Source organism: Scyliorhinus torazame, chromosome 27, assembly GCF_047496885.1.
Source record: "Scyliorhinus torazame isolate Kashiwa2021f chromosome 27, sScyTor2.1, whole genome shotgun sequence".
NCBI classification, from domain to species: domain Eukaryota; kingdom Metazoa; phylum Chordata; class Chondrichthyes; order Carcharhiniformes; family Scyliorhinidae; genus Scyliorhinus; species Scyliorhinus torazame.
Window position 1 is genome coordinate 38,087,943 of NC_092733.1, and position 24,538 is coordinate 38,112,480.

A 24,538-nucleotide genomic window follows, 5' to 3' on the forward strand; every position below is an offset into this window, starting at 1 on the left:
ATTCTGCTTGGATGCCGGGAGAAGGAGCACCGTCTTATGGTCTGATTTCCCAAAGTGCGGTCGGGGGATGGAACGGTAGGCACCCTTGATTTTTGAGTAGCAGTGGTCAAGAGTGTTGTCGCCCCTGGTGGGACAGGAGATGTACTGGTGGAATTTTGGCAGTACAATCTTGAGGTTGGCCTTGTTGAAGTCTCCGGCCACGATGAACAAGGCCTCCGGGTGTTCTGATTCGTAGTTGTTTATAACTGTGTATAGTTCGTCCAGCACCTTCCTCACTACTGGGGTGGGATGTAGATCGCTGTGATAATGGCTGAAGTGAACTCACGTGGAAGATAATATGGGCGGCACTTCACGGTCAGGTATTCCAGGTCTGGGAGCAGTAGGTCACGAGAGTCGCCACATCCAAGCACCAGGAGGAGTTGATGAGGAGGCAAACCCCTCCACCCTTCGCTTTGCCTGATGATGCCGTGCGGTCCGCCCGGTGAATTGAGAAGCCTTCAGGTTGTATGGCACAGTCCGGTGAGGCGGGGGTGAGCCATGTCTCTGTGAAACAGAGCACACAGCGGTCTCTTACTTCCCTCTGGGAGGTAAGTCTGGCGTTAAGTTCATCCAGCTTGTTTTCGATCGCTTGGACATTTGCCAGGAGTATGCTGGGGAGAGGGGGTCTTGAAACCGCGTTGCTTCAGTCTAACCTGCAGACCGGCGCGTTTCCCTCGCTTCCTCGGTCGGCGGCTGCTGCTGGAAGATCCTGGGATCCGATGGCCGATGTCAGCTCTTGTGGAAGGTAGGTGGTTGCGTCTGGCGGGGACCAGGGCGCTGGCGGGGACCAGGGCGCTGGCGGGGACCAGGGCACTGTTTACATATCTGGGGTCGTGTCTGACAGGGTCCCGGGCACTGGTTGAGGTAGAGGGGTTGCTAGGGGGGCATGTTTGCGATCTGGATGGGTCCCGGCGTTCTGCGGACGCGGGAATACATTGCAGCGCGTTTGGGTCCTTGCGCAGGGTCTCTGCCGTTTCGGGGTCCTGGGTCGTGGGCAGGGGCTTCCTGAGGAAGGTTGGGCTGGGTCCCGTGTTCTGTACCCTTCCTGGGCGCTCCTGGGGTCGGAACTTGAAGTAGTCCTGGTCAGGCCTCCACGTGGGTTTTTCTTTCTTCCATTACCAGGTAGGTCGGGTTGTTGGGCGGGCCTCTCCGGGTCGGGTCTCTCGGGGTCGCGTTGGGCCGGGTCCTGCCGTCAGGGGTTGGGTCGGCAGCTCCCGGACTGGGCAAGGTGATCCGGTGGCCGGCGGCGGTAGTTAGGCCAGGTTGGGAGCTCCGAGGTCCGGGTCGACTCCAAATCGAGGTTTGGGCTTCACTTCCGGTTTGGGCTCGACCTTCTTCCAGGTCGCAGAGGTCAGGTCGGCTCGGGTCAAAAGGTCTTCAAGGGCCTCGGAGGATGTCCAAGCCTGCAAGAGAAGACTACGTGAACTCTTTGCACAGAACTCTTTGCGAGATCTGGTCCCCAGTCTTGGTACACCCGGATCTTTGACTCTTCACACATGTACCGTTTGGTCTGCCTGGCCCACTTCATGATACGCTCCTTGTCGAGGAATCGATGTAGCCTCACCACCCTTGGGGGCTCACGACCCTGGGGTTTATGTACGAGCACCCTATGTGCCCGGTCCACCTCCAGCGGCTTGTCAAACATATCGGCCCCGACCATCTCCTGCACCATCTTCCCCACATAAGTACCTGTGGTAGACACCACTGATCACACACTACGTGTATTACGGTACTGCCATTGTACTCCAGTCATTACGGTAAATCCCGGCCTGCTGGTTCCACCCAGCAGGCTCTGTATAAAAGTGTACGCTCTCCTGCGCTGTCCCCATTCTTGGTTCCAGCTGCAGGAGGCTCAACCTCTAGCACAATAAAGCCTCAATAGTTCACCATTCGTCTCGTAGTCATTGATGGTGCATCAATTTATTGTGCTCGAATTTTGAAGGTGAACGTCTTACTCAAGCCGGATCCCCTGGAGTTGAACCCTCACGCAGCCGACGCCACAGCGAATTTCGAGCACTAGCTTTAAAGGATATCTTGGAGCATCCACAGAAGTCATCTCAGACCCACAGAAGCTCCAAATACTCTACGCACGGGTGACCCCACAAGTCTTCCTCCTCATTCGGGACGCTCCCACTTACACGGAGGCGATAGAACTACTGAAAGGACAGTATATCAGGATTGTAAATCAGGTCTTCGCCAGGCACCTCCTGGCCACAGGACGGCAGCTCCCGGGGGAGTCTCAGGATGATTTCTTGCGTGCTTTACGGATACTTGACAGAAACTGTAATTGCCAGGCGGTGTCGGCAGTCCAACACACGGGACTGCTGATCAGAGACGCCTATGTGACAGGCATTAAGTCCAATTACGTCCGCCAGCGATTATTAGAGGGGGTACACTCGGCCTTACAGAGACTGTAAAGCTCGCTAACTCCTTGGGAGTGGCCTCCCGCAATCTGGAGTCCTACACCTCCGACCGCGCCGCACCCCCGTGGGCGTCATGGGCCCCACCATCATCCGACCCGGGTGCACCGCACGCCTGCGCCGTGCGGCAGCCAGCTAACGCAAATGCTAACTTTGTGGCCAGAACAAGCACCCCAGACAACGCTGCCCAGCACGGAGCGCGACCTGCAACGGGCGTGGCAAGAAGGGCCACTTTGTCACCGTTTGCCAGGCCCGATCGGTCGCTGCCGTTTCCAGGTCCAGCATCGCTACACCCCCTAGGTGCGATCCAAGGGCTTCTTCGCCGCCACGTGCGCCCCGTGGGCGCCGCCATCTTCGGCACCATCTTGGAACGCACCCTAGGATCCCTGCTCACCTGGCCGTACGCTGGCCGCCGATACCTCCGCCGCTGCCGATCAGCCCTCCCGCCACCTCCCGCAGCTTGCCTCCATCACCCTCGATCAGTCTCGGCCTCGCAACCTCGCAACCGTTACAACGACCGTACGGATCAACGGGCACGAGACGACCTGCCTCTTCGACTCCGGGAGCACGGAGAGTTTCATTCACCCAGCTACAGTAAGGCGCTGCTCCCTCCCGGTTCTCCCCGTCACCCAGAAATCTCCCTGGCCTCCGGATCCCATTCCGTACAGATCCGGGGGTACAGCGCCGCGACCCTCTCGGTACAGGGTGTAGAGTACAGCAACTTCAGCTCTACGTCCGCCCCCACCTCTGTGCTGCCCTGTTACTGGGTCTCGATTTCCAGTGCCACCTCCAGAGCCTTACTCTGAAGTTCGGCGGACCCCTGCCCCCCCCCCTCACCGTCTGTGGCCTCACGACCCTTAAGGTTGATCCACCCTTACTCTTCGCAAACCTCACCCTGGACTGTAAGCCCATCGTCACAAGGAGCAGACAGTACAGTGCACAGGACAGGACCTTTATCAGGTCGGAAGTCCAGTGGCTTCTGTGGGAGGGGGTCATTGAGGCCAGTAACAACCCCTGGAGAGCTCAAGTGATGGTAGTTAAGACTGGGGTGAAACACCGGATGGTCATCGACTCAGTCAGACCATGAATCGGTACACGCAGCTCGAAGCGTACCTCCTTCCACACATATCTGACATGGTCAATCAGATTGCGCAGTATCGACTCTTCTCCACAGTTGACTTGAAATCCACATACCACCAGCTCCCCATCCACCCGGAGGACCACCAATACACTGCATTCGAAGCAGATGGCCGCCTCTACCATTTCCTTAGGGTTACCTTCGGCGTCACCAATGGGGTGTCGGTCTTCCAGCGAGAGATGGACCGAATGGTTGACCAGTACGGATTGCGGGCCACATTCCCGTATCTGGATAACGTCACCATCTGCGGCCACGACCAGCAGGACCACGACCCGAATCTCCAGAAATTCCTCCACACCGCTAAACTCCTTAACCTTACCTATAATAATGAGAAATGCATTTTCCGCACGACCCGTTTAGCCATTCTTGGCTACGTTGTGGAAAATGGAGTACTAGGGCCCGACCCTGACCGCATGCGCCCCCTCCTGGAACTCACCCTCCCTCACTGTCCCAAGGCACTGAAACGATGCCTGGGATTCTTCTCATATTACACCCAGTGGGTCCCTAATTATGCGGACAAGGCCCGCCCACTCATCAAGTCCACCAATTTCCCCCTGATGACAGGCCCGCCGGGCCTTCAACCACATCAAGGCGGACATCGCCAAGGCCACGATGCACGCAGTCGACGAGTCCCTCCCCTTTCAGGTGGAGAGCGACGCATCGGACGTGGCTCTGGCCGCCACCCTCAACCAGGCGGGCAGACCCGTGTCTTTCTTCTCCCGCACCCTCCATGCCTCCGAAATCCACCACTCCTCTGTCGAAAAGGAGGCCCAAGCCATTGTGGAAGCTGTGCGACATTGGAGGCATTACCTGGCCGGCAGGAGGTTCACTCTCCTCACTGACCAACGGTCGGTTGCCTTCATGTTTAGTAACACACAGCGGGGAAAGATTAAGAACGACAAGATCTTGAGGTGGAGGATCAAACTCTCCACCTATAACTACGAGATCTTGTATTGACCTGGGAAACTCAATGAGCCCCCAGGTGCCCTGTCCCGTGGTACATGTGCCAGCGCACAAGTAGACCGCCTTCGGGCTCTCCCAACGACCTCTGACACCCGGGGGTCACCCGGTTCTTCCACTTTATCTAGGCCCGCAACCTGCCCTACTCCACCGAGGAGGTCAGGACTGTGACCAGGGACTGCCAGGTCTGCGCGGAGTGCAAACCGCACTTCTACCGGCCGGACAGAGCGCACCTGGTGAAGGCCTCCCGCCCCTCCCGCCTCAGCATCGACTTCAAAGGGCCCCTCCCCTCCACTGACCGCAACGTGTACTTCCTTAATATTCAATATCATTGATGAGTACTCCCATTTCCCTTTCGCCATCCCATGCCCTGACATGACTTCTGCCACTGTCATCAAGGCCCTACACAATATCTTCACCTTGTTCGGTTTCCCCACCTACATCCATAGCGATCGGGGATCCTCCTTCATGAGCGATGAGCTGCGTCAGTCCCTGCTCAGCAAAGGCATCGCCTCGAGCAGGACGACCAGCTACAACCCCCGGGGAAACGGGCAGGTGGCGAGGGAGAACACGACGGTCTGGAAAGCCGTCCTGCTGGCCCTTTGGTCTAAGGAGTCTCCTGGTCTCCTGCTGGCAGGAGGTCCTCCCCAATGCGCTCCATTCCATCCGGTCGCTCCTGTGCACTGCTACCACTGAGACCCCAGACGAACGTGTGTTTGCCTTCCTAGGAAGTCCACCTCCGGGGTCTCGCTCCCAACCTGGCTGACTGTTCCTGGGCCCGTCCTCCTCTGGAAGCATGCGAGGAGCCATAAATCATGTGAACCCACAGTATGCCTACGTGGCACACCATGACGGGCGACAGGAAACAGTCTCCCTCCGGGACCTGGCACCCGCTGGTTCCCCATCCACCATCACCACTACCCCCGACCTGGTACCGTCCCCTCCCCCTCCGGTTGCCACCCCTGCCCCTGTGCCGTTCACTCCCCCACCAGCGACTATCACCGCAACCCCGACCCCGGCAGCGCCCGTCTCCCCCCACCGGATCCACTACTGGGTGAAGAAGGAGAGGACAACACACTCCCGGAGTTGCAGGTACCCACATCGGCGCCCACACCACAACCGGGACTGAGGCGATCGCGGCGGAGGGTCAAAGCCCCCAACAGACTCGACCTGTAACTTCGCTTCACCCCCGCTGGACTCTTTTTTAAACAGGGGGTGAATGTGGTGAACACCACTTATCATACGCTACGTGTATTACGGTACTGCCATTGTACTCCAGTCATTGCAGTAAATCCCAGCCTGCTGGTTCCACCCAGCAGGCTCTGTATAAAAGTGTACGCTCTCCTGCGCTGCCCCCATTCTTGGTTCCATCTCACACAATAAAGCCTCAATAGTTCACCATTCGTCTCGTATTCATTGATGGTACATCAGCACCCGCATCTGATCCCTCCTTTCCCTCTGGCAGCCCGACGATTCAGATATTTTGCCTGCGAGACCGGTTCGCCAAGTCTTCTACCTTATCCAGCAGTCGTTTCTGGCTGTCCTGTAGTGTGCTAATTTCCAAAGCCATCGCAGCGGACTCCTCCTCGCGTTCAGTCTCCTGCTCCTGCAACTTTAGAATCTCCTGCCTCTGGGTCGTCATTTTCTCCTCCACCCGTTCAACCTCCTCCTTAATCGAGGCTATCACTTGGGCCATGTCTTCTGCACACTCCTTACGATACCGGTCGAACTTCTCATCCAGGTACTCGACCCATTGCTCCATCGACCAGTGAGCTGGCATGGGCACGCTTTGTCTCATTACCATTGTGCCCGATGACCTCTGAGCCTTGCTTTCACTCACCTTTTGGTTTTTTCTTTTTCGACTCTTATTTGGGCACGATTCCATAAATTGAGGGTCACCTTCTTTTCCTCTCCCTTCGATCAACTTATGTTGAGACATTTCCTGAAAAATCCGTCTTAAAAACCATTAAAAAAATCACTGAGGGCGAGAGCTGCTGAATGTGCGACCTTTCACTCCATTGTCGCCACCGGACGTCCGCTAGAGTCCATTATTAAAGATGAGATTGCGGAGTACTTGGAAGTGAAAGTTAAAATACGACTGAGTCAGCATGGCTTTGTCAAGGGAAGGTCATGCCTGACAAATCTGTAAGAGTTCTTTGAGAAGTGTTATGGGCCAGGGCTTAGAAATTCCAAAGTGTATTATGAAGTTCAGCCTTCCTGTTGAATTTGGCTGGGATGAGCACAAAAGCCTTCACTGCAGGTGTGATTCATCAGACTTCAAAGACACTTTAATCAAAACAATGTTTATTCTAAGAATGTAGTTAACATATATATATATATATATATATATATATATAAACACAGCAAGAATTTTTATCAATTACAAACACAAAGACATCACGCAGCTACAGTAATCTAGGTATAACACAAAATGAATTCCCCCTTAGCTGTTCCAAATCAATAACAAAATCCAATTAAACCAAAACCCCTTTTCAAGGGTGTGGCCCAGCACACTGTGTCCTCACTTGAATGGAACTGGTCCTTTTCCTGAAATTCTGATCCAGTTCCAACCAGCAGATTCAAACTCCGTCCGGAAAGCAGCTATATCTTTAAAGTTAGCCACAACAAATGTGCTTTTTACTGGAACAGCTTTTAAAATGAAAACAGAGAACGACAGGAAAAACGCTTCTTTCTCCTTCTCCTTCCAAAGCAGTCAAACTGGATCTGAAAAGTAAAAGAAAAACCTCTCACCTGACAGCCACAGTCCAATGTGCTACAAGTCACATGATAAGAGACTAAACCTTTCTTAAAGGGACACTCACATGACAGGAGGTAAGAAGGAAGTTAGACAAAGGAAACCAGTGGAAGTGATTTATTTAGATTTCGAGAAGGCCTTTGACAAGGTGCGGCTAGGAGACTGTTAAGTAAATTAAGAGCCCATGATGTTAAGGGTAAGATCCTGGCATGGATAGAGGATTGACTGACTGGTAGAAGGCAGAGAATGGGGATAAAGGGGTCTTTTTCAGGATGGCAGCCGGTGACTAGTGGTGTGCCTCAGGGATCGATGCTGGGACCACAACTTTTTACAATATACATTAATGATTTGGAAGAAGGAACGGAAGGCACTGTTGCTACGTTTGCAGATGATACAAAGATCAGGGACAGGTAGTATTGAGGAAGCAGGGGGGCTGCAGAAGGACTTGACAGGCTGGGAGAGTTGGCAAAGAAGTGGCAGATGGAACACAATGTGGAAAAGTGTGAAGTTATGCACTTTGGAAAGAGGAATGGAGGCACAGACTATTTCCTAAATAGGGAAATGCTGAGGAAATCAGAAGCCCAAAGGGACTCATGATTCTCTTAAGGTTAATGTCGTCAGTTAGGAAGGCAAGTGCAATGTTAGCATTTATGTTGCGAGGGCTTGAATACAAGAGCAGGGATGTACTTCTGAGGCTGTATAAGGCTCTGGCCATTTGGAGTATTATGAGCAGTCTTGGTCCTTGTATCTAAGGAAGGATGTGCTGGCCTTGAAAAGGGTCCAGAGGAGGTTCACAAAAATGATCCCTGGAATGAAGAGGTTGTCGTATGAGGAACAGTTGAGGACTATGGGTCTGTACTCGTTGGAGTTTAGAAAGATATGGGGCAATCTTATTGAAACTTAGAGGATACTGCGAGGCCTGGATAGAGTGGATGTGGAGAGGATGTTTTCACCAGTAGGAAAAACGAGAAGCAGAGGACACAATCTCAGACTAAAGTGATGATCGTTTAAAACAGAGATGAGGAGGAATTATTTCAGCCAGAGGGTGGTGAATCTGTGGAACTCTTTGCTGCAGAAGGCTGTGGAGGCCAAATCACCGAATGTCTTTAAGACGGAGATAGATAGCTTCTTGATTAATAAAGGGATCAGGGGTTAGGGGGAGAAAGCAGGAGAATGGGGATGAGAAAAATATCAAGCATGATTGAATGGCGGAGCAGACGAGATGGGCCGAGGGGCCTAATTCTGCTCTTATGCCTTATGGGTAAATTTGTTTGAAGAATCTCTGGTGGCAAAATCCAATTCCTTGTCCCAATCTCTTTGGATATTCATGGCAAAAAGCCCTAATCATTGTCTTGAGAGTCTGATGATATTGCTCCAAAGCTCCCTGGGTTTGTGGATAAGTGTTTGATATATGAACCACAAATTATGACCTGCACAATTTTAGACATGAAGTTAGAACCCTGGTCAGATTGTACTGAGAAGGGTAAGCCCTGGCGTGTGAAAAACTGCATCAGCTTTTCCACCATTTCCTATTCTCAAAGGTATAACTTCTGAAAATTGGGTTGTCATATCCATGATGCGCTGCCTTCATTTTAGGAAACTATCCTACACTATCTACCGATACCCACTGAATAATTCTTCAAACACTGGTATGCGTATCAGAGTTGCGGGTTTAATCACATGTGGTCTACCTATTACCTGACAGGTATGACAGGTTATACAGAATCGCACTTTACCCTTATGCAGTCCTGGAAAAATGCCTGTTGTCTGATGCCTGAGTTTTCCGAATTCCCACATATCCCGCCATTGGTATCTCGTGTGCTATCCGCAGTATTTCCCACGATATTTGGCCAGTGCCACTGTTTGATGAATAATTGTCCATTCCTTGTCCTCAGGTCTACTGGGGCTGGTTTAGCACACTGGGCTAAATCGCTGGCTTTTAAAAGCAGACCAAGGCAGGCCAGCAGCACGGTTCGATTCCCGTACCAGCCTCCCCGAACAGGTGCCGGAATGTGGCGACTAGGGGCTTTTCACAGTAACTTCATTTGAAGCCTACTCGTGACAAGTCATTTTCATGAGGATGTCTGAAGTTCCTCATCAGAACTCCATCTTAATGTAATAACAGTCTGGAACTCCAGCAGCCTCAACATCTGTAAGCGCTGACTGTGCTAATTTATGTATCTCGTGATCTGCTACCTGGGGATTAATTAATTAAGTCCTGCCAAACACTTTGGCCACTCTAGCATCTGATTGTGGAGTGACCTTAATCTCCAATAACTACTGGGGCGCGATTCTCCAACCCCCCACCGGGTCGGAGAATCGCCGGGGGCCGGCGTGAATCCCGCCCCCGCCATGTCGCGAATTCTCCGCCACCGGAGGGGGCACTGTTTTCCCTCCGCCTTCGCTATGGTCTCCACCGAAGTCGCAGAACCCAGAATTATTTTAAGGGACACAGGTGCTCCTCAAACTCTCTTGCTGGTGAAGGATTTGGTTTTCCCTCCACTGCGCATGCGCGGGGATGCCGTGAGTGGCTGCTGACGCTCCCGCGCATGCGCCGCCCGGCAAAGTCATTTCCGCCCCCAGCTGGCGGGGCACCACAGGCCTTTCCCGCCAGCTGGCGGAGCGGAAATCAGACCGACGCGGGCCTAGCCCCTCAAGGTGAGGGCTCGGCCCCTCAAGATGCAGAGGATTCCGCACCTTTGGGGCGGCGCGATGCCGGACTGATTTGCGCCGTTTTTGGCGCCGGTTGGCGGACATCGCGCCGATACTGGAGAATCCAGCCCCTGGACCTGACAATAAATTACACTCTAATTTTACTTTATACAATGGAACTGGGATACCATCTCCACTTAGCCCATTTACTGATACCTTAGCTTGCATTGAACTCTTTGGAGGGAAAACCAAATCCTTCACCAGCAAGAGAGTTTGAGGAGCACCTGTGTCCCTTAAAATAATTCTGGGTTCTGCGACTTCGGTTGATGAAAATGGGGTGATCTTCCCCTTAGACAAAAATCCTCTCAGCTACCTCATTCGTCATACCTGTTCCCACAGCTAAGTCCAGTTAGAGCTACAGTCTGCCCTCCACTTTTGTTCCCTTTTCAGAATCCTCCTTATGAACTCCAATAGGTCCTATGGGTTTTCCTTGCAACTTCCAACATGCTGAATGAACGTGCCCCACCTTATTACAATGATAACACCTAGGCCTTTGAATCTCACTATCACCCCCAGTTCCTACAATCCTTCCTGGTCTGGGATGGGGATCTTGACTTCCTACCTGTTTTTCACTCTCCCACTTCCTATCCTTTTCAATTTTCTGGGGCGATGTTTATGGATCAGCTCATAATCATCAGCCACAATGGCTGCTTGCTTTGTGGTCATCACCCTTTGGTCTTCAACATGTGACCTTTTCACAGAAGGTAGGTAATTCTTAAAATCTTCCAAGAGAAGGATCTTTCTCAGAGTCTCATAAGTAATTTCAAGTAACGAATGCTCATACCCAGCGATTAAAATTGTTCCGCTTAAACCCTTTCAAATACGGCATCAATCTGACTTGGTTGTCTCTTTAAATTCTGACACTTTTGCCTATATGCCTTGGGAACAAATTCACATTCACCTAGAATAGTATTTTTTACTTCACCATAATCCTTAGACACCCCCTTTGACAGGAAAACATAAAACTTCCTCCGCCCGACTCGCCGATTTACTTTGCATGGGTAATATCCACTTTCCTTTTGACCACTCACTCCCTTTGGATTGCTATTTTCACACATGCCCGAAAAAAGGTTTCTACTTCATCCTCTTCAAATTTTGTTTTATTTTGCAACTTGTCAGCTCCTCTCACACCCTCTGCCCGACTTAAAGGCATCTGTCCATTAAACATGCATGGATCAAAAATAATAACCACAAAGTAAACAAAATGGGAAATAAGGAATCAACAGGAAGGGCCCTTACAGCTTGAAGATGGTTATAAACACTTCAATCTTTTGTGCTCATGTGACGGATACCAAATTTGTTGAAGGTGCGAATGTTCACAAAGGTTCCTCCTTTAGAGGGTGTTTCGTTGTCCACTAGAATTTTGCGACTGGGTGTGACAGACTTGCATATCTTTCTCCTGATCCATTATTTATGGGGTGACTGAGCTCTGTGCATGGTATCGTGCCCTCAGTGTTTACAATTTATGTCCATCTGTTTGTCATTTCACTCATTTCCTGCTATATTTTCATATGCCCCTGATTTAGTCCCGGGATACTCTTGTACACCCCACATTGAACCAGCCTTGGTCCCTTTGCTTAAGAATGATGGAGTTATGCCAGACTCTACACTGCCAGGATTGTGTGGCATATGATTGTGCTGCTTCCTTTGACGCACCCTCGCTCAGGCATGTCAGACTTTGATGGCAAATCTGTTATTCATCTATCCTGTCCAATGTGCTGAGAACTCCCATCACACTATCAACAATGTCCTCTCTGGACAGAAGCTTTGATTCTGTGTGTACGACTATGACAGACTGTTGATTAGCAAGTTTTCTTTTGAAATGTTCCTAAATTATCCACCTGTCTCTTGTTGATCGTGAACAGGATCTTGTTGGCTCAACTGGACACGGTGTACATTTTGCATCCTAACTTCCTGCTAGGTGACAGCTGACTTAATCCTTTGTCTTCCTGGGTGCTTGGGAGGAGAATGGAGAATTGATCATATTCAATGAGAATCGAACCACATATGGGGCAGTCTAGTTGAGGGTGGCTTGCCCATTCCTGAAGGACATGAGTGAACCAATTGTGTTTCTGATGCACGATTATCATAGAATGTACAGTGCAGAAGGAGGCCATTTGGCCCATCGAGTCCGCACCGGCTCTTGGAAAGAGCACCCTACCAAGGTCAACACCTCCACCCTATCCCCACAACCCAGCAACCCCACCCAACACTAAGGGCAATTTTGGACACTAAGGGCAATTTATCATGACCAATCCACCTAACCTGCACATCTTTGGACTGTGGGAGGAAACCGGAGCACCCGGAGGAAACCCACGCACACACGGGGAGGATGTGCAGACTCCGAACAGACAGTGACCCAAGCCGGAATCGAACCTGGGACCCTGGAGCTGTGAAGCAATTGTGCTATCCACAATGCTACCATGCTGCCGTCAACTGCACAAAGACGAGAGTTGAATACAACTGAGACTTTATTGCTCTAAGATGTGTGGCCTCCCACAGCAGCTGGTGAAATGGCTGCTGCACGGAGGACGCGCATATTTATACTCCGCCTACTGGGCGGAGCCAGCAGGCAGGGACTACCGTTGTACCTGTAGTACAGGTCCTACCATACATCACCTAATATAGGTGCAACAGTGGTTTACCACAGTTTCAATGTACATCCAATAGCCTCCTATTCACTATAGTATGGCAGCTCGAAGGGATGATATTGAGCTCGCCAGCAGAAATAACATTTGGGAGACTATCCTGGGTGTCACACTGTCGCAGGACGTTAAGATCTAGTTTTGTCCTGAAGACATTTTTCTAATTTCATAAATTTTCACTGGATTCAAATCTGCAAAATCTAATGGCAAAGCTTCAACACATGTTGCTGAATTTATAAAGACATAGATGCAGGTGTGAGCCATTCACCCCCCCCCCCCCCCCCCAAGTCTGCTCCACCAGTCAGTCACATCATTGGCTGATCCGGTTGTGGTCCCAACTCCACTTTCTTGGCTGTGATCCCCATAATTGACCCAAAATCTGTCTAACTCTGCCTTGAGTAAATTCAATGATGCAGCCTTCACTGATCTCTGGGGAAGAGAATTCCACAGTCTGACGACCATCTGGGAGAAAACATTTGTTTTCTCACAACTGGAGACAAATGGATGGTTTCTCCCCAATCAAATCCCCTCAGGATGTCATATGTTTCAATAAGATCACCTCATTCTTCTAAAAATTTACATTGTTATTGAACACAGGTCAATAAATGTTGCCCAATGAGTTTGATGATCCAACATCCTGCTTGCTCCCTCGGTGCCAATATTCTGCAGAAGTGTGTCATTCACTGCATTAATCTGCTTTGCCCAGAATCGTCTCTGTCCACATTTATCGTTTGTAATGCTGTCAAAGAAAAGCAATAAATGGAAATAAGTTGTGACCCTTTAACATTCCTCTGGCAGGTGGTGATGTAACTTTGACTGATCGACCGTTCGTTCTGGATCAATTAGAGTACAACGTCAGCAAAAACATCACCAGTGACATGATGCCACGGGCAAAAGTGTCCGCTCTAATGTGGGGTAAAGACCACGAGCAGTTCCCCACAGACTACGACTACATCCTTGGCTCCGATATCATCTACAGGCCATCAGAATTCCATTTTCTGATCGCGACCCTGCAACACCTGAGCAATCAAAACACGATCATTTACTTCTGCTCTAAGATGTGGGTGGAACTGGGAACCGTTGATTTTTACGAGAAGGTTCTTCCAGAGTACTTCGATTCCGAAATTGTTCACACTGTCCCAGATCAGGGAATCAATTTGTACAAAATTACCAAGAAATATCCTGCCTGATAATGGGAGAATGTTGCAGAAAATGAAGCAAAAGTTGTCAGAGGACAGATCAATGAAATAGGCAAGGACGAGGTGGGCCTAACACGTCAGAGTTGGATGATTGAATGGTGCAGAGTTTCGAGATCTAACTTTGATCCTGACACTAATGCACCGTCCCTGTACGTATTAGTATCATTGTAATCAGAGTAACTGGATGATGAGGAAACCTGGCCCAGAGTCATCACAATTCACCCTGTATCTAACACAAATTGAACAGTGCAAAGCACAGCTCAGAAATAATGCATTAACCCTGCCAAATTTTTCCTGCCCTATTGTATGAATGCGTGTGAAGATTGCAGGAACAATGGGCAGAATTTTACCGTCTTATCCGCAGGGAAGGTGGTGCGAGATATGTTGAGCCGTGGAAAATGCCATTGACTTTTGTGGGACTGTAAAATGCTGTCAGTGGGAGGGGCTGGAAAATTCTGCCCAGAAGCTTGTTTGAATTAAACAGGATGCAGCATTGTTGAGCAGAAGTGGATATATTTTATTTCTCCAATACTTAGGGTGCACCCAAACGCAAAGCATTCTGGGCTTGCAGTCATGTAGATAACAAACTGATCACCAACCTCTCAGAGCCAATGAGGGATGGCCAATAAATTTGGGCCTCGACAACAACACGCGCATCTCAACAATGAATTATAATAAGCTGAAATAAACTGGTGATGGTCAGTTTCGAGTCACTCTCTTTGTTACACTTTGAGGTGATTTTCAATATTTACAAGAATAAATGCTTCTGCGAGAAGCATCACTCACAACACACTGCCTGAAATTCAGAGTTTTCGCTGTGAGAAAAGGTTAGATAGGCCTGTTGGTTTTCATTCGAACACAGAAGGCCTACGGGAGTTTGAATTGAGGTGTGAAAAATTTGTGAGGAACATGGATAGAGCAGACAGAATAATCAGACTAATGTAACTGCGGTATAAGTATTAGAGGGGTGATGTGGAGATACTTTTTCACCGAGGGAATGGCCGAGGGTCAGGAATTCGCTGCTTGAAGGGGTGATAGAGCCAGGAAGCACACTGCATGGAAAATACTTTGTTAAGTGCATTAACTTGGAGGGCTGAAGGCCAATAGCTGGACTTTGGGAGTAGGCTGGCCACCTCTTTACTAACCGCCATTTACTGATGGGTAAAATTATCTCTGTCTGGGCTGTAAGTTTTCTGGACTTTTTAATCTTTCTATGGGGCCATGGCTCAGTCTGAGCATGGTACAAGCTAGGCACTTCACTTCATAGAATCATAGAATCCCCACATTGACCTATCAAGTCTTCACCGACCCTCTGAAAGAGCATCGGGGCTAGGTTCCACTGCCCAGCACTATCCTTGTAACCCCATAACCACACCCAACATGCACATTGTTGGACACTATGGGGCAAATTATCCTGGCTAATCCATCCAACCTGCACATCTTTGGACCGTGGGAGGAAACCGGAGCACCCAGAGGAAACCTATGCAGACATGGAAGAACGTGCAGACTCCATCCTGTCACCCAAGGCCAGAATTTAACCCGGATCCCTGGCACTGAGGCAGCAGTGCAACCCACTGTGCCACCGTGCTGCCTCCTAAGTGAGCTAGTTCATTTTCTCTCTGCTCACCTCCAATTTGAACCCTGCTTCCAGCAGTGAAAGAAGATACACTGGGTGGCACGAAAGTTAGAACTATCTTGCTTCACAGTGTAGCGCACAATGACTTACGAGAGAGACGAGAAGTGATGAAGTCGATTCAGGCTTTATTAAGCAAGACTTGTCCCCAGCAGCTCAGCAACAGAATGAAGCGGCGGGGAGAAGCTCGGGTTCTTATACTCCGCCTTCAGGGCAGAGCCAGGAGTCGGCAGCCAACCAGGACCTGGGATCTGTCAGCCAATAGCATCACGGCTTCACAGTCCCACATGACCCCTAATACATACCACCACATTCACCCCTTGTTAAAAAGGAACCCGGCGGGGTGGTGGTTCGCATGGTGGTAGGGGTTTACAAGGCTGGCCCTGGAAGGAAACTTTCGGACATGTTACTACAGTTTTAGCCCTACACTGGGCTATGTACAAGTTTGTGAAAAACTATTTACAATAATAGCAAAAAATATTTTTTTGTTACAACAACATTCTTGGTGTCATGCGGATTCCACGAGTCGAGCGGGCGGTCTGGTTTTCCTCGTCGATCGCCTCAGCCCCGGTGGTGGTGCAGGTGCTTGTTCGGGCGTTGTCGTCTCCGGGAGCGTTTCGGTGTTTGTTCCTGTTTTACTCCTGGGCGGGCACGGGAGGAGGACCGATCCCCCCCAGGAAGGGGGCGGTGGCGGGGTGCGCCGGTGGCAGGGAGGGGATGATCGGTGTCGAGGGGGTGTGAGTGTTGCCGGCGGGCGCCAGGTCCCGCAGGGAGACCGTGTCCTGTCGGCCGTCGGGGTACTCCACGTAGGCGTACTGTGGGTTCGCGTGGAGAAGGTGAACCCTCTCGACCAACGGGTCCGATTTGTGCGCCCGCACATGTTTCCGGAGCAAGATGTGTCCTGGGGCCGCCAGCCAGGTCGGCAGCGATGTTCCGGAGGAGGACTTCCTGGGGAAGACAAGGAGGCGCTCATGAGGCGTTTGGTTAGTGGTGGTACACAGCAGCGACCGGATGGAGTGGAGAGCATCCGGGAGGACCTCCTGCCACCGGGAAACTGGGAGACTCCTAGACCGTAGGGCCAGTAGGACGGTCTTCCAGACCGTGCCGTTCTCCCTCTCTACTTGCCCGTTCCCCCGGGGGTTGTAGCTGGTCGTCCTGCTCGAGGCTATGCCCTTGCTGAGCAGGAACTGGCGCAGCTCGTCACTCATGAAGGAGGACCCCCTGTCGCTATGGATATACGCGGGGCAACCGAACAGTGTGAATATGGTGCCAAGGGCTTTAATAACTGTGGCCGCTGTCATGTCGGGGCAGGGGATGGCGAAGGGGAAACGGGAGTACTCGTCCACCACGTTCAGGAAGTATGCATTGTGGTCAGTGGAGGGGAGGGGCCCTTTGAAATCCAAACTGAGGCGTTCAAAGGGGCGGGAAGCCTTGATCAGGTGCGCTCTATCCGGCCTGAAAAAGTGCGGTTTGCACTCTGCGCAGATGTGGCAGTTCCTGGTGACTGTACGGACCTCCTCCACAGAGTAGGGGAGGTTGTGGGACTTTACGAAATGGTAGAATCGAGTGACCCCCGGGTGGCAGAGGTCCTCGTGGAGGGCTTGGAGGCGGTCTATTTGTGCGTTGGCACATGTGCCGCGGATTAGGGCATCGGACGGCTCGTTCAGCTTTCAGGGACGGTACAAGATCTCATAGTTGAAGGTGGAGTGCTCGATCCTCCACCTTAAGATCTTGTCATTTTTAATTTTTCCCCGCTGTGCATTATCGAACATGAAGGCTACCGACCATTGGTCAGTGAGGAGAGTGAATCTCCTGCCGGCCAGGTAATGCCTCCAATGTCGCACAGCTTCCACTATGGCTTGGGCTTCCTTTTCCACTGAGGAGTGGCGGATTTCTGAGGTGTGGAGGGTCCGGGAGAAAAAGGCCACGGGTCTGCCCGCTTGATTAAGGGTGGCCGCCAGAGCGGCCGCAGAGTGGGGGAGGGGAAATTCCATAAGGGGGCGCATGCGTTCGGGGTCGGGGCCTATTATCCCATTGCGCACTATGTATCCCAGGGTGGCCAACCGGTTTGTGCTAAAAACGCACTTTTCCTTGTTGTATGTGAGGTTCAGGGCGTTAGCGGTCTGGAGGAACTTTTGGAGGTTGGCGTTGTGGTCCTGCTGATCGTGGCCGCAGATGGTTACGTTGTCGAGATACGGGAACGTGGCCTGCAACCCGTGCTGGTCAACCATTCGGTCCATCTCCCGTTGGAAGACCGAGACCCCATTTGTGACACCAAATGGGACCCTTAGGAAGTGGTATAGGCGCCCGTCTGCCTCGAAGGCTGTGTACTTGCGGTCACCTGGGCGGATGGGGAGCTGGTTGGAGGCGGACTTGAGGTCCACGGTGGAGAAGACCTTATACTGGGCAATCCGATTGACCATGGCAGATATGCGGGGGAGAGGGTACGCATCTAGCTGTGTGTACCTGTTGATGGTCTGGCTATAGTTTACGACCATCCTTTGCTTCTCCCCGGTCTTTACTACTACCACCTGGGCTCTCCAGGGACTATTGCTGGCCTGGATTATGCCTTCCTTCAGCAACCGCTGGACTTCAGACCAAATAAATATCCGGTCCTGGTCGCTGTACCGTCTGCTCCTAGTGGCGACGGGTTTGCAATCCGGGGTGAGGTTTGCAAACAAGGACGGCGGTTCAACCTTGAGAGTTGCGAGGCCGCAGATAGTGAGTGGGGGTATTGGGCCGCCAAATTGAAATGTTAGGTTCTGCAGGTTACACTGGAAATCTAATCCCAGTAATGTGGGCGCGCAGAGTTGGGAAGGACGTAGAGCCTGTAGTTCTTAAACTCCCTCCCTTGCACCGTTAGGTTCGCGATGCAGAACCCTTTGATCTCTACGGAGTGGGATCCTGCAGCTCGGGAAATCTTTTGCGTGCTTGGATGGATGGTCAGAAAACAGCGTCTTACCGTGTCTGGGTGAATAAAACCTTCAGTGATCCCGGAGTCGATCAGGCATGGTGTCTCGTGTCCGTTGATCAGCACAGTTGTTGTCGTCGTCTGGAGCGTCCGGGGCCGTGATTGATCCAGTGTCACCGAAGCCAGTCGTGGTAGTAGTGTCACGGCGTTTTCTTCGGACCCCGTGGAGCCGTCGATGCTAGGGTCCTTTGTTGTCAACCAAGATGGTGGCGTCCATGAATCGCACGCGGCCGGGGGTGGACAAAATGGCCGCCCCCATGGATCGCATGTGGTCGGGGGTGGACAAAATGTCCACCCCCATGAATCGCACGTGGCTGGGGGGTCACAAGATGGCGGCGCCCATCCTCCCCTCGTGGTGCACGGGACCCAAAATGCAGCACCCGCGGGTCGCACATGGGGCGCTGGGGGGGGGGGTTGGGGAGCGTTTGGGATGTGCTGGGCTCGTTCTTCTCCGGGGATTGCGGCGACCCCCCCCGGTACTGGCATACTGCCGCGTAATGGCCCTTCTTGCCGCAGCTTTTACAAATAGCTGCGCGGGCCGGGCAGCGCTACCGGGGGTGTTTCGCTTGGCCGCAGAAATAGCAGCGGGCCCCCCCGGGATTGTCTGGCGCTTTAACCACGCAAGCCTGCGAGGGGGGGGGGGGTTGTCGCGATGGGGGTCCACGGAGCCCATGGGGCTGCCGCGCGGTCGGAGCCGTAGGCGCGGGCGTTTTGCGAGGCCACATCTAGGGAAGCAGCAAGGGCCCGTACCTCTGAGAGTCCTAGCGACTCTCTTTCTAAAAGTCTTTGGCGGATTTGGGGAGAGTTCATACCTGCCACAAATGCATCGCGAATTAGCATGTCCGTGTGTTCGATCGCGTTCACCGGTGGGCAGCTGCAGCCCCGTCCAAAATTTGCAGCGCGGCGTAGAATTCTTCTAGCGATTCTCCGGGACTTTGCCGTCTCGTTGCGAGTTGGTGGCGCGCGTAGACCTGGTTAACGGGCCGAACGTAGATGCCCTTCAGTAATGCGAGCGCCGTCGGGAAATCCTCTGCGGCTTCTATGAGAGGGTAAATTTCCGGGCTTACCCTCGAGTGCAGGACCTGCATTTTCTGGTCTTCTGTGATCCGGCCGGGGGCCGTTCGGAGGTAGCCTTCAAAGCATGCTTGCCAGTGTTTAAATACTGCTGCCGAGTTCGTTGCGTGGGGGCTGATCCGCAGGCATTCCTGGGCGATCCGGAGCTCCATAGTCTTTTAAGCTCGCTTCATAAATTGTAGCGCACAATGACATATGAGAGAGACGAGAAGTGATGATGTCGATTCAGACATTATTAAGCGAGACTTGTCCCCAGCAGCTCAGCAACAGAATGAAGCGGCGGGGAGAAGCTCGGGTTCGGCAGTCGGCAACCAACCAGGACCCGGGATCTGTCAGCCAGTAGCATCACGGCTTCACAGTCCCACATGACCCCTAATACATACCACCACACACAGCACCAGAGATCCGGGTCGATTCCCAGCTTGGGTCACTGTCTGTGCGGAGTCTGCATGTTCTTCCCGTGCCTTCATGGATCCATCCGGGTGCTCCGGCATCCTCCCACAAGTCCTGAAAGATGTGCAGTTAGGTGAGTTGGACATTCTGAATTCTCCCTCAAAGTACTCGAACAGGCGCCGGAATGTGGTCACTAGGGGATTTTCACAGTAACTTCATTGAAGTGTTAATGTAAGCCTATTTGTGACAATAATAAAGATTATTATTTTTATGTTACACCTGGAACCTATGATGCTGAATTTAAACCGAGGGCATATATTCACCCCTCAGCACTTTTGGCAACACGTCCGCTTTAACATAATGAGAGCCCTTCACAAAAACACAGTCAAACAAAGTTGACACCAACTAATGAATGCGGCAATAGCACAGATGTCTAAAAGTTTAGTTCAAGAGGTGGGTTTTAAATAATTTAGGGACAATTCTCTGGGACCATTGGCCTCTGGCAAGGTTCGTGATGGCCCATTGAATTGGGCGTCAGCGACAAAATGTGATCCCTTCATAGATTATCATAGAATTTACAGTGCAGAAGGAGGCCATTCGGCCCATCGGGTCTGCACTGGCTCTTGGAAAGAGCACCCTACCCAAGGTCAACACCTCCACCCTATCCCCACAACCCAGCAACCCCACCGAACACTGAGGGCAATTTTGGACACTAAGGGCAATTTATCATGGCCAATCCACCTAACCTGCACATCTTTGGACTGTGGGAGGAAACCGGAGCACCCGGAGGAAACCCACGCACACACGGGGAGGACGTGCAGACTCCGCACAGACAGTGACCCAAGCCGGAATCGAACCTGGGACCCTGGAGCTGTGAAGCAATTGTGCTATCCACAATGCTACCGTGCTGCCCTTCAGGGTGTTGTCATGATATGCACTCATGCACATAATGAGATCCAGACAGGCAGTGGCTGGTACCCAGTACAGCCAATCAACATACAGGACAGAACACAACCAATCACCAGGCAGAACACTAGAAGGTGGTTCCCCCACTATAAAACAGACGAGGCATCAGCATTCTGCCTCTTTCCACTGGTGATAACTGTAGTGACAGTGAGGGTGGCTCAGAGCTAGTCTGGTCTAGTTAGTTATAGCAAGCACGTTTAGATTAGTAGAGTGTCACACCCACAGCGAACTGTGTGCACTGCTTAACAAGTTCGATAAAACGTATTGAACTAACGTCACAGTTTGGAGTCTACTTTCAAGTACAACTGCATCCAATTGCAGTCCGTGTTACCCCAGGATGAATAACACGACATGGTACCAGTAGTTTACTATCTCTAAGTGGTTTACCTCGAGTGATTCCGTGACCAGCAAGTGCCTTCCAGCGGCATGGAGAAAATCTAGGCCCCTCCACAGCTACGGATCTCCGGCAACCTCGGAGCCAACTGGCGGGTCTTCAAGCAAAGTTTCCTTCTCTACATTGAGGCCTCGGGCCTCGAGGGTGCGTCCGATGCCAGAAATACCGCGCTGCTCCTATTAACTGCGTGGGACCAAGCAATCCAGATTTTCACTTCGCTTAATTTTACCGACAGCCAGGCCAAGACCAAATTCAAGACCGTTGTGGAGAAGTTCGACAGTCACTGTGAAGTCGAAACAAACGAGAGCTTTGAGCGCTATATCTTCCAGCAACGCCTTCAGGGTACGGATGAACCTTTCCAATCCTTTCTAACTCATCTCCGTATATTAGCGCAGTCCTGCAATTATGGTGACACCGCTGATTCCATCATCCAGGATCAGATCGTGTTTGGGGTACACTCCGATTCCTTGCGGGAGCAACTCCTCAAATTTAAGCACATGACCCTGCCAGTCGCAATCGAGCCGTGTATAGTGCATGAGCATGCGAGAAATCGGTTCTCCCGTTTCAAATCGGCAGAACAAGAACAACTTGCCTCCCACAAGGTAGAGAGTGTACGGGCCATCGCCCGGATGCAGCGCCTCCGTATCATTTTGCGCGCTTTTCCCGGGCCCCACACATGCGCAACACGAACGGGAGAACGAAGCGGCCGAAAACCAAACTGCGCAGGTGCGAATGTCGACTGACCGCACTGCGCATGTGCGAAGACGCACGGAGCGTAATGACGCCAACATCATGTCGTGCCCGAACTGCGGCACCGCCCACTTAAAGCGGCAATGCCCTGCAAAAGGCAGGCGATGTTTAAACTGCGGGAAGCCTGGACATTATGCAGCCTTGTGCAGGTCTGCACCACCAGTCAAGGGCCAGCGATCCCACTTCTAACGCAAGCACGTTCGATGTGTACAGCAAGGTTTACTGGATTCTGATCCTGGTAGCACTACGGATCCAGAGGACGACTGCCTGGAGTCCCCCTATCGTGTGGGCATCATCACTACATGTGAGTATCCTCCTCAAATTCAGCAAGACGCCTATCATCCTCCATGTGGATTCCGCGGACGGATGGCGTGCTGTCATACATGTAAATCAATGCAGCATCCAGTTCAAGCTGGACACTGGTGCTTCTGCCAATCTGTGAGTTTGATAAAGTTTCCCATGGCAGGTTGATGGAAAAAGTGAAGTTGTGTGGGGTTCAGGGTGTACTAGCTAGATGGATAAAGAACTGGCTGGGCAACAGGAGACAGAGAGTAGTGGTGGGAGGGAGTGTCTCAAAATGGAGAAAGGTGACTAGTGGTGTTCCACAGGGATCCGTGCTCGGACCACTGTTGGTTGTGATATACATAAATGATCTGGACGAAGGTAGAGGTGGTCTGATTAGCAAGTTTGCAGATGATACTAAGATTGGTGGAGTTACAGATAGCGAGGAGGACTGTCAGAGAATACAGCAAAATATAGATAGATTGGAGAGTTGGGCAGAGAAATGGCAGATGGAGTTCAATCCAGGCAAATGCGAGGTGATGCATTTTGGAAGATCTAATTCAAGAGCGGACTATACGGTCAATGGAAGAGTCCTGGGGAAAATTGATGTACAGAGACATCTGGGAGTTCAGGTCCATAAGAGTGGTCAAGAAGGCATACAGCATGCTTGCCTTCATCAGACGGGATATTGAGTACAAGACTCGGCAGGTCATGTTACAGTTGTATAGGACTTTGGTTAGGCCACATTTGGAATACTGCGTGCAGTTCTGGTCGCATTACCAGAAGGATGTGGATGCTTTAGAGAGGGTGCAGAGGAGGTTCACCAGGATGTTGCCTGGTATGGAGGGTGCTAGCTATGAAGAAAGATTGAGTAGATTAGGATTGTTTTCATTGGAAAGACGGAGGTTGAGGGGGGACCTGATTGAGGTCTACAAAATTATGAGAGGTATGGACAGGGTGGCTCGCAAAAAGCTTTTTCCAAGAGTGGTTTACAAGGGGTCATGATTTCAAGGTGAGAGGGGGAAAGTTTAAGAGAGATGTGCGTGGAAAGTTTTTTACGCAGAGGGTGGCGGGTGCCTGGAACGCTTTGCCAGCGGAAGTGGTAGAGGCGGGCACGATAGCATCATTTAAGATGCATCTAGACAGATATATGAATGGGAACAGAGGGAAGTAGATCCTTGGAAAGTAGAAGACAGGTTGAGATAAAGCATCTGGATCAGCGCAGGCTGGGAGGGCCGAAGGACCTGTTCCTGTGTTGTAATTTTCTTTGTTCATCTCTTAAGCTGATTTTGACCGCATTAAAAAGCAACCCAAAATTCTTCCACCAGCCTGCCAGCTCCTCGATTATAATGGCAATGCTTTAACTGCACTAGGATCTTGTCATCTATTCATCTCCAACAAGAACATAGAACATAGAACATCATAGCGCAGTACAGACCCTTCGGCCCTCTATGTTGCGCCGACCTGTGAAACCACTCTAAAGCCCATCTACACTATTCCATTATCGTCCATATGTCTATCCAATGACCATTTAAACGCACTTAATGTTGGCGAGTCTCCTACTGTTGCAGGCAGGGCATTCCACGCCCTTACTACTGTCTGAGTAAACATAGAACATAGAAAATACAGCACAGAACAGGCCCTTCGGCCCACGATGTTGTGCCGAACCTTTGTCCTAGATTAATCATAGATTATCATTGAATTTACAGTGCAGAAGGAGGCCATTCGGCCCCTCGAGTCTGCACCAGCTCCTGGAAAGAGCACCCCACCCAAACTCAACACCTCCACCCAACACCAAGGGCAATTTGGACATTAAGGGCAATTTATCATTGGCCAATTCACCTAACCCGCACATCTTTGGACTGTGGGAGGAAACCGGAGCACCCGGAGGAAACCCACGCAGACACGGGGAGGACGTGCAGACTCCGCACAGACAATGACCCAAGCTGGAATCGAACCTGGGACCATGGATCTGTGAAGCAATTGTGCTATCCACAATGCTACCGTGCTACTGACATCTGTCTTATATCTATCTCCCCTCAATTTAAAGCTATGTCCCCTCGTGCTAGACATCACCATCCGAGGAGAAAGGCTCTCACTGTCCACCCTATCTAATCCTCTGATCATCTTGTATGCCTCAATTAGGTCACCTCTTAACCTTCTTCTCGCGAACGAAAACAGCCTCAAGTCTCTCAGCCTTCCCTCAT

General features: G+C 51.3%; 1 protein-coding gene across 2 annotated transcripts in view; it reads left to right on the plus strand.

The window, feature by feature from the left end:
* The window catches only part of LOC140403360 (EEF1A lysine methyltransferase 3-like), a 231,709-nt gene that overhangs the window by 185,404 nt on the left and 21,767 nt on the right, over window positions 1-24,538 (plus strand). The window contains exon 4 of one of the 2 annotated variants that reach the window (XM_072491268.1): window positions 13,468-14,570. The exons of the other annotated variant lie outside the window; for it this stretch is intronic. Coding sequence (XP_072347369.1) covers window positions 13,468-13,859 — 392 coding nt within the window. The 3' untranslated portion in view covers window positions 13,860-14,570. Of the gene's footprint in view, window positions 1-13,467; window positions 14,571-24,538 lie in introns of those variants that run through there. 2 annotated transcript variants of the gene reach the window in all.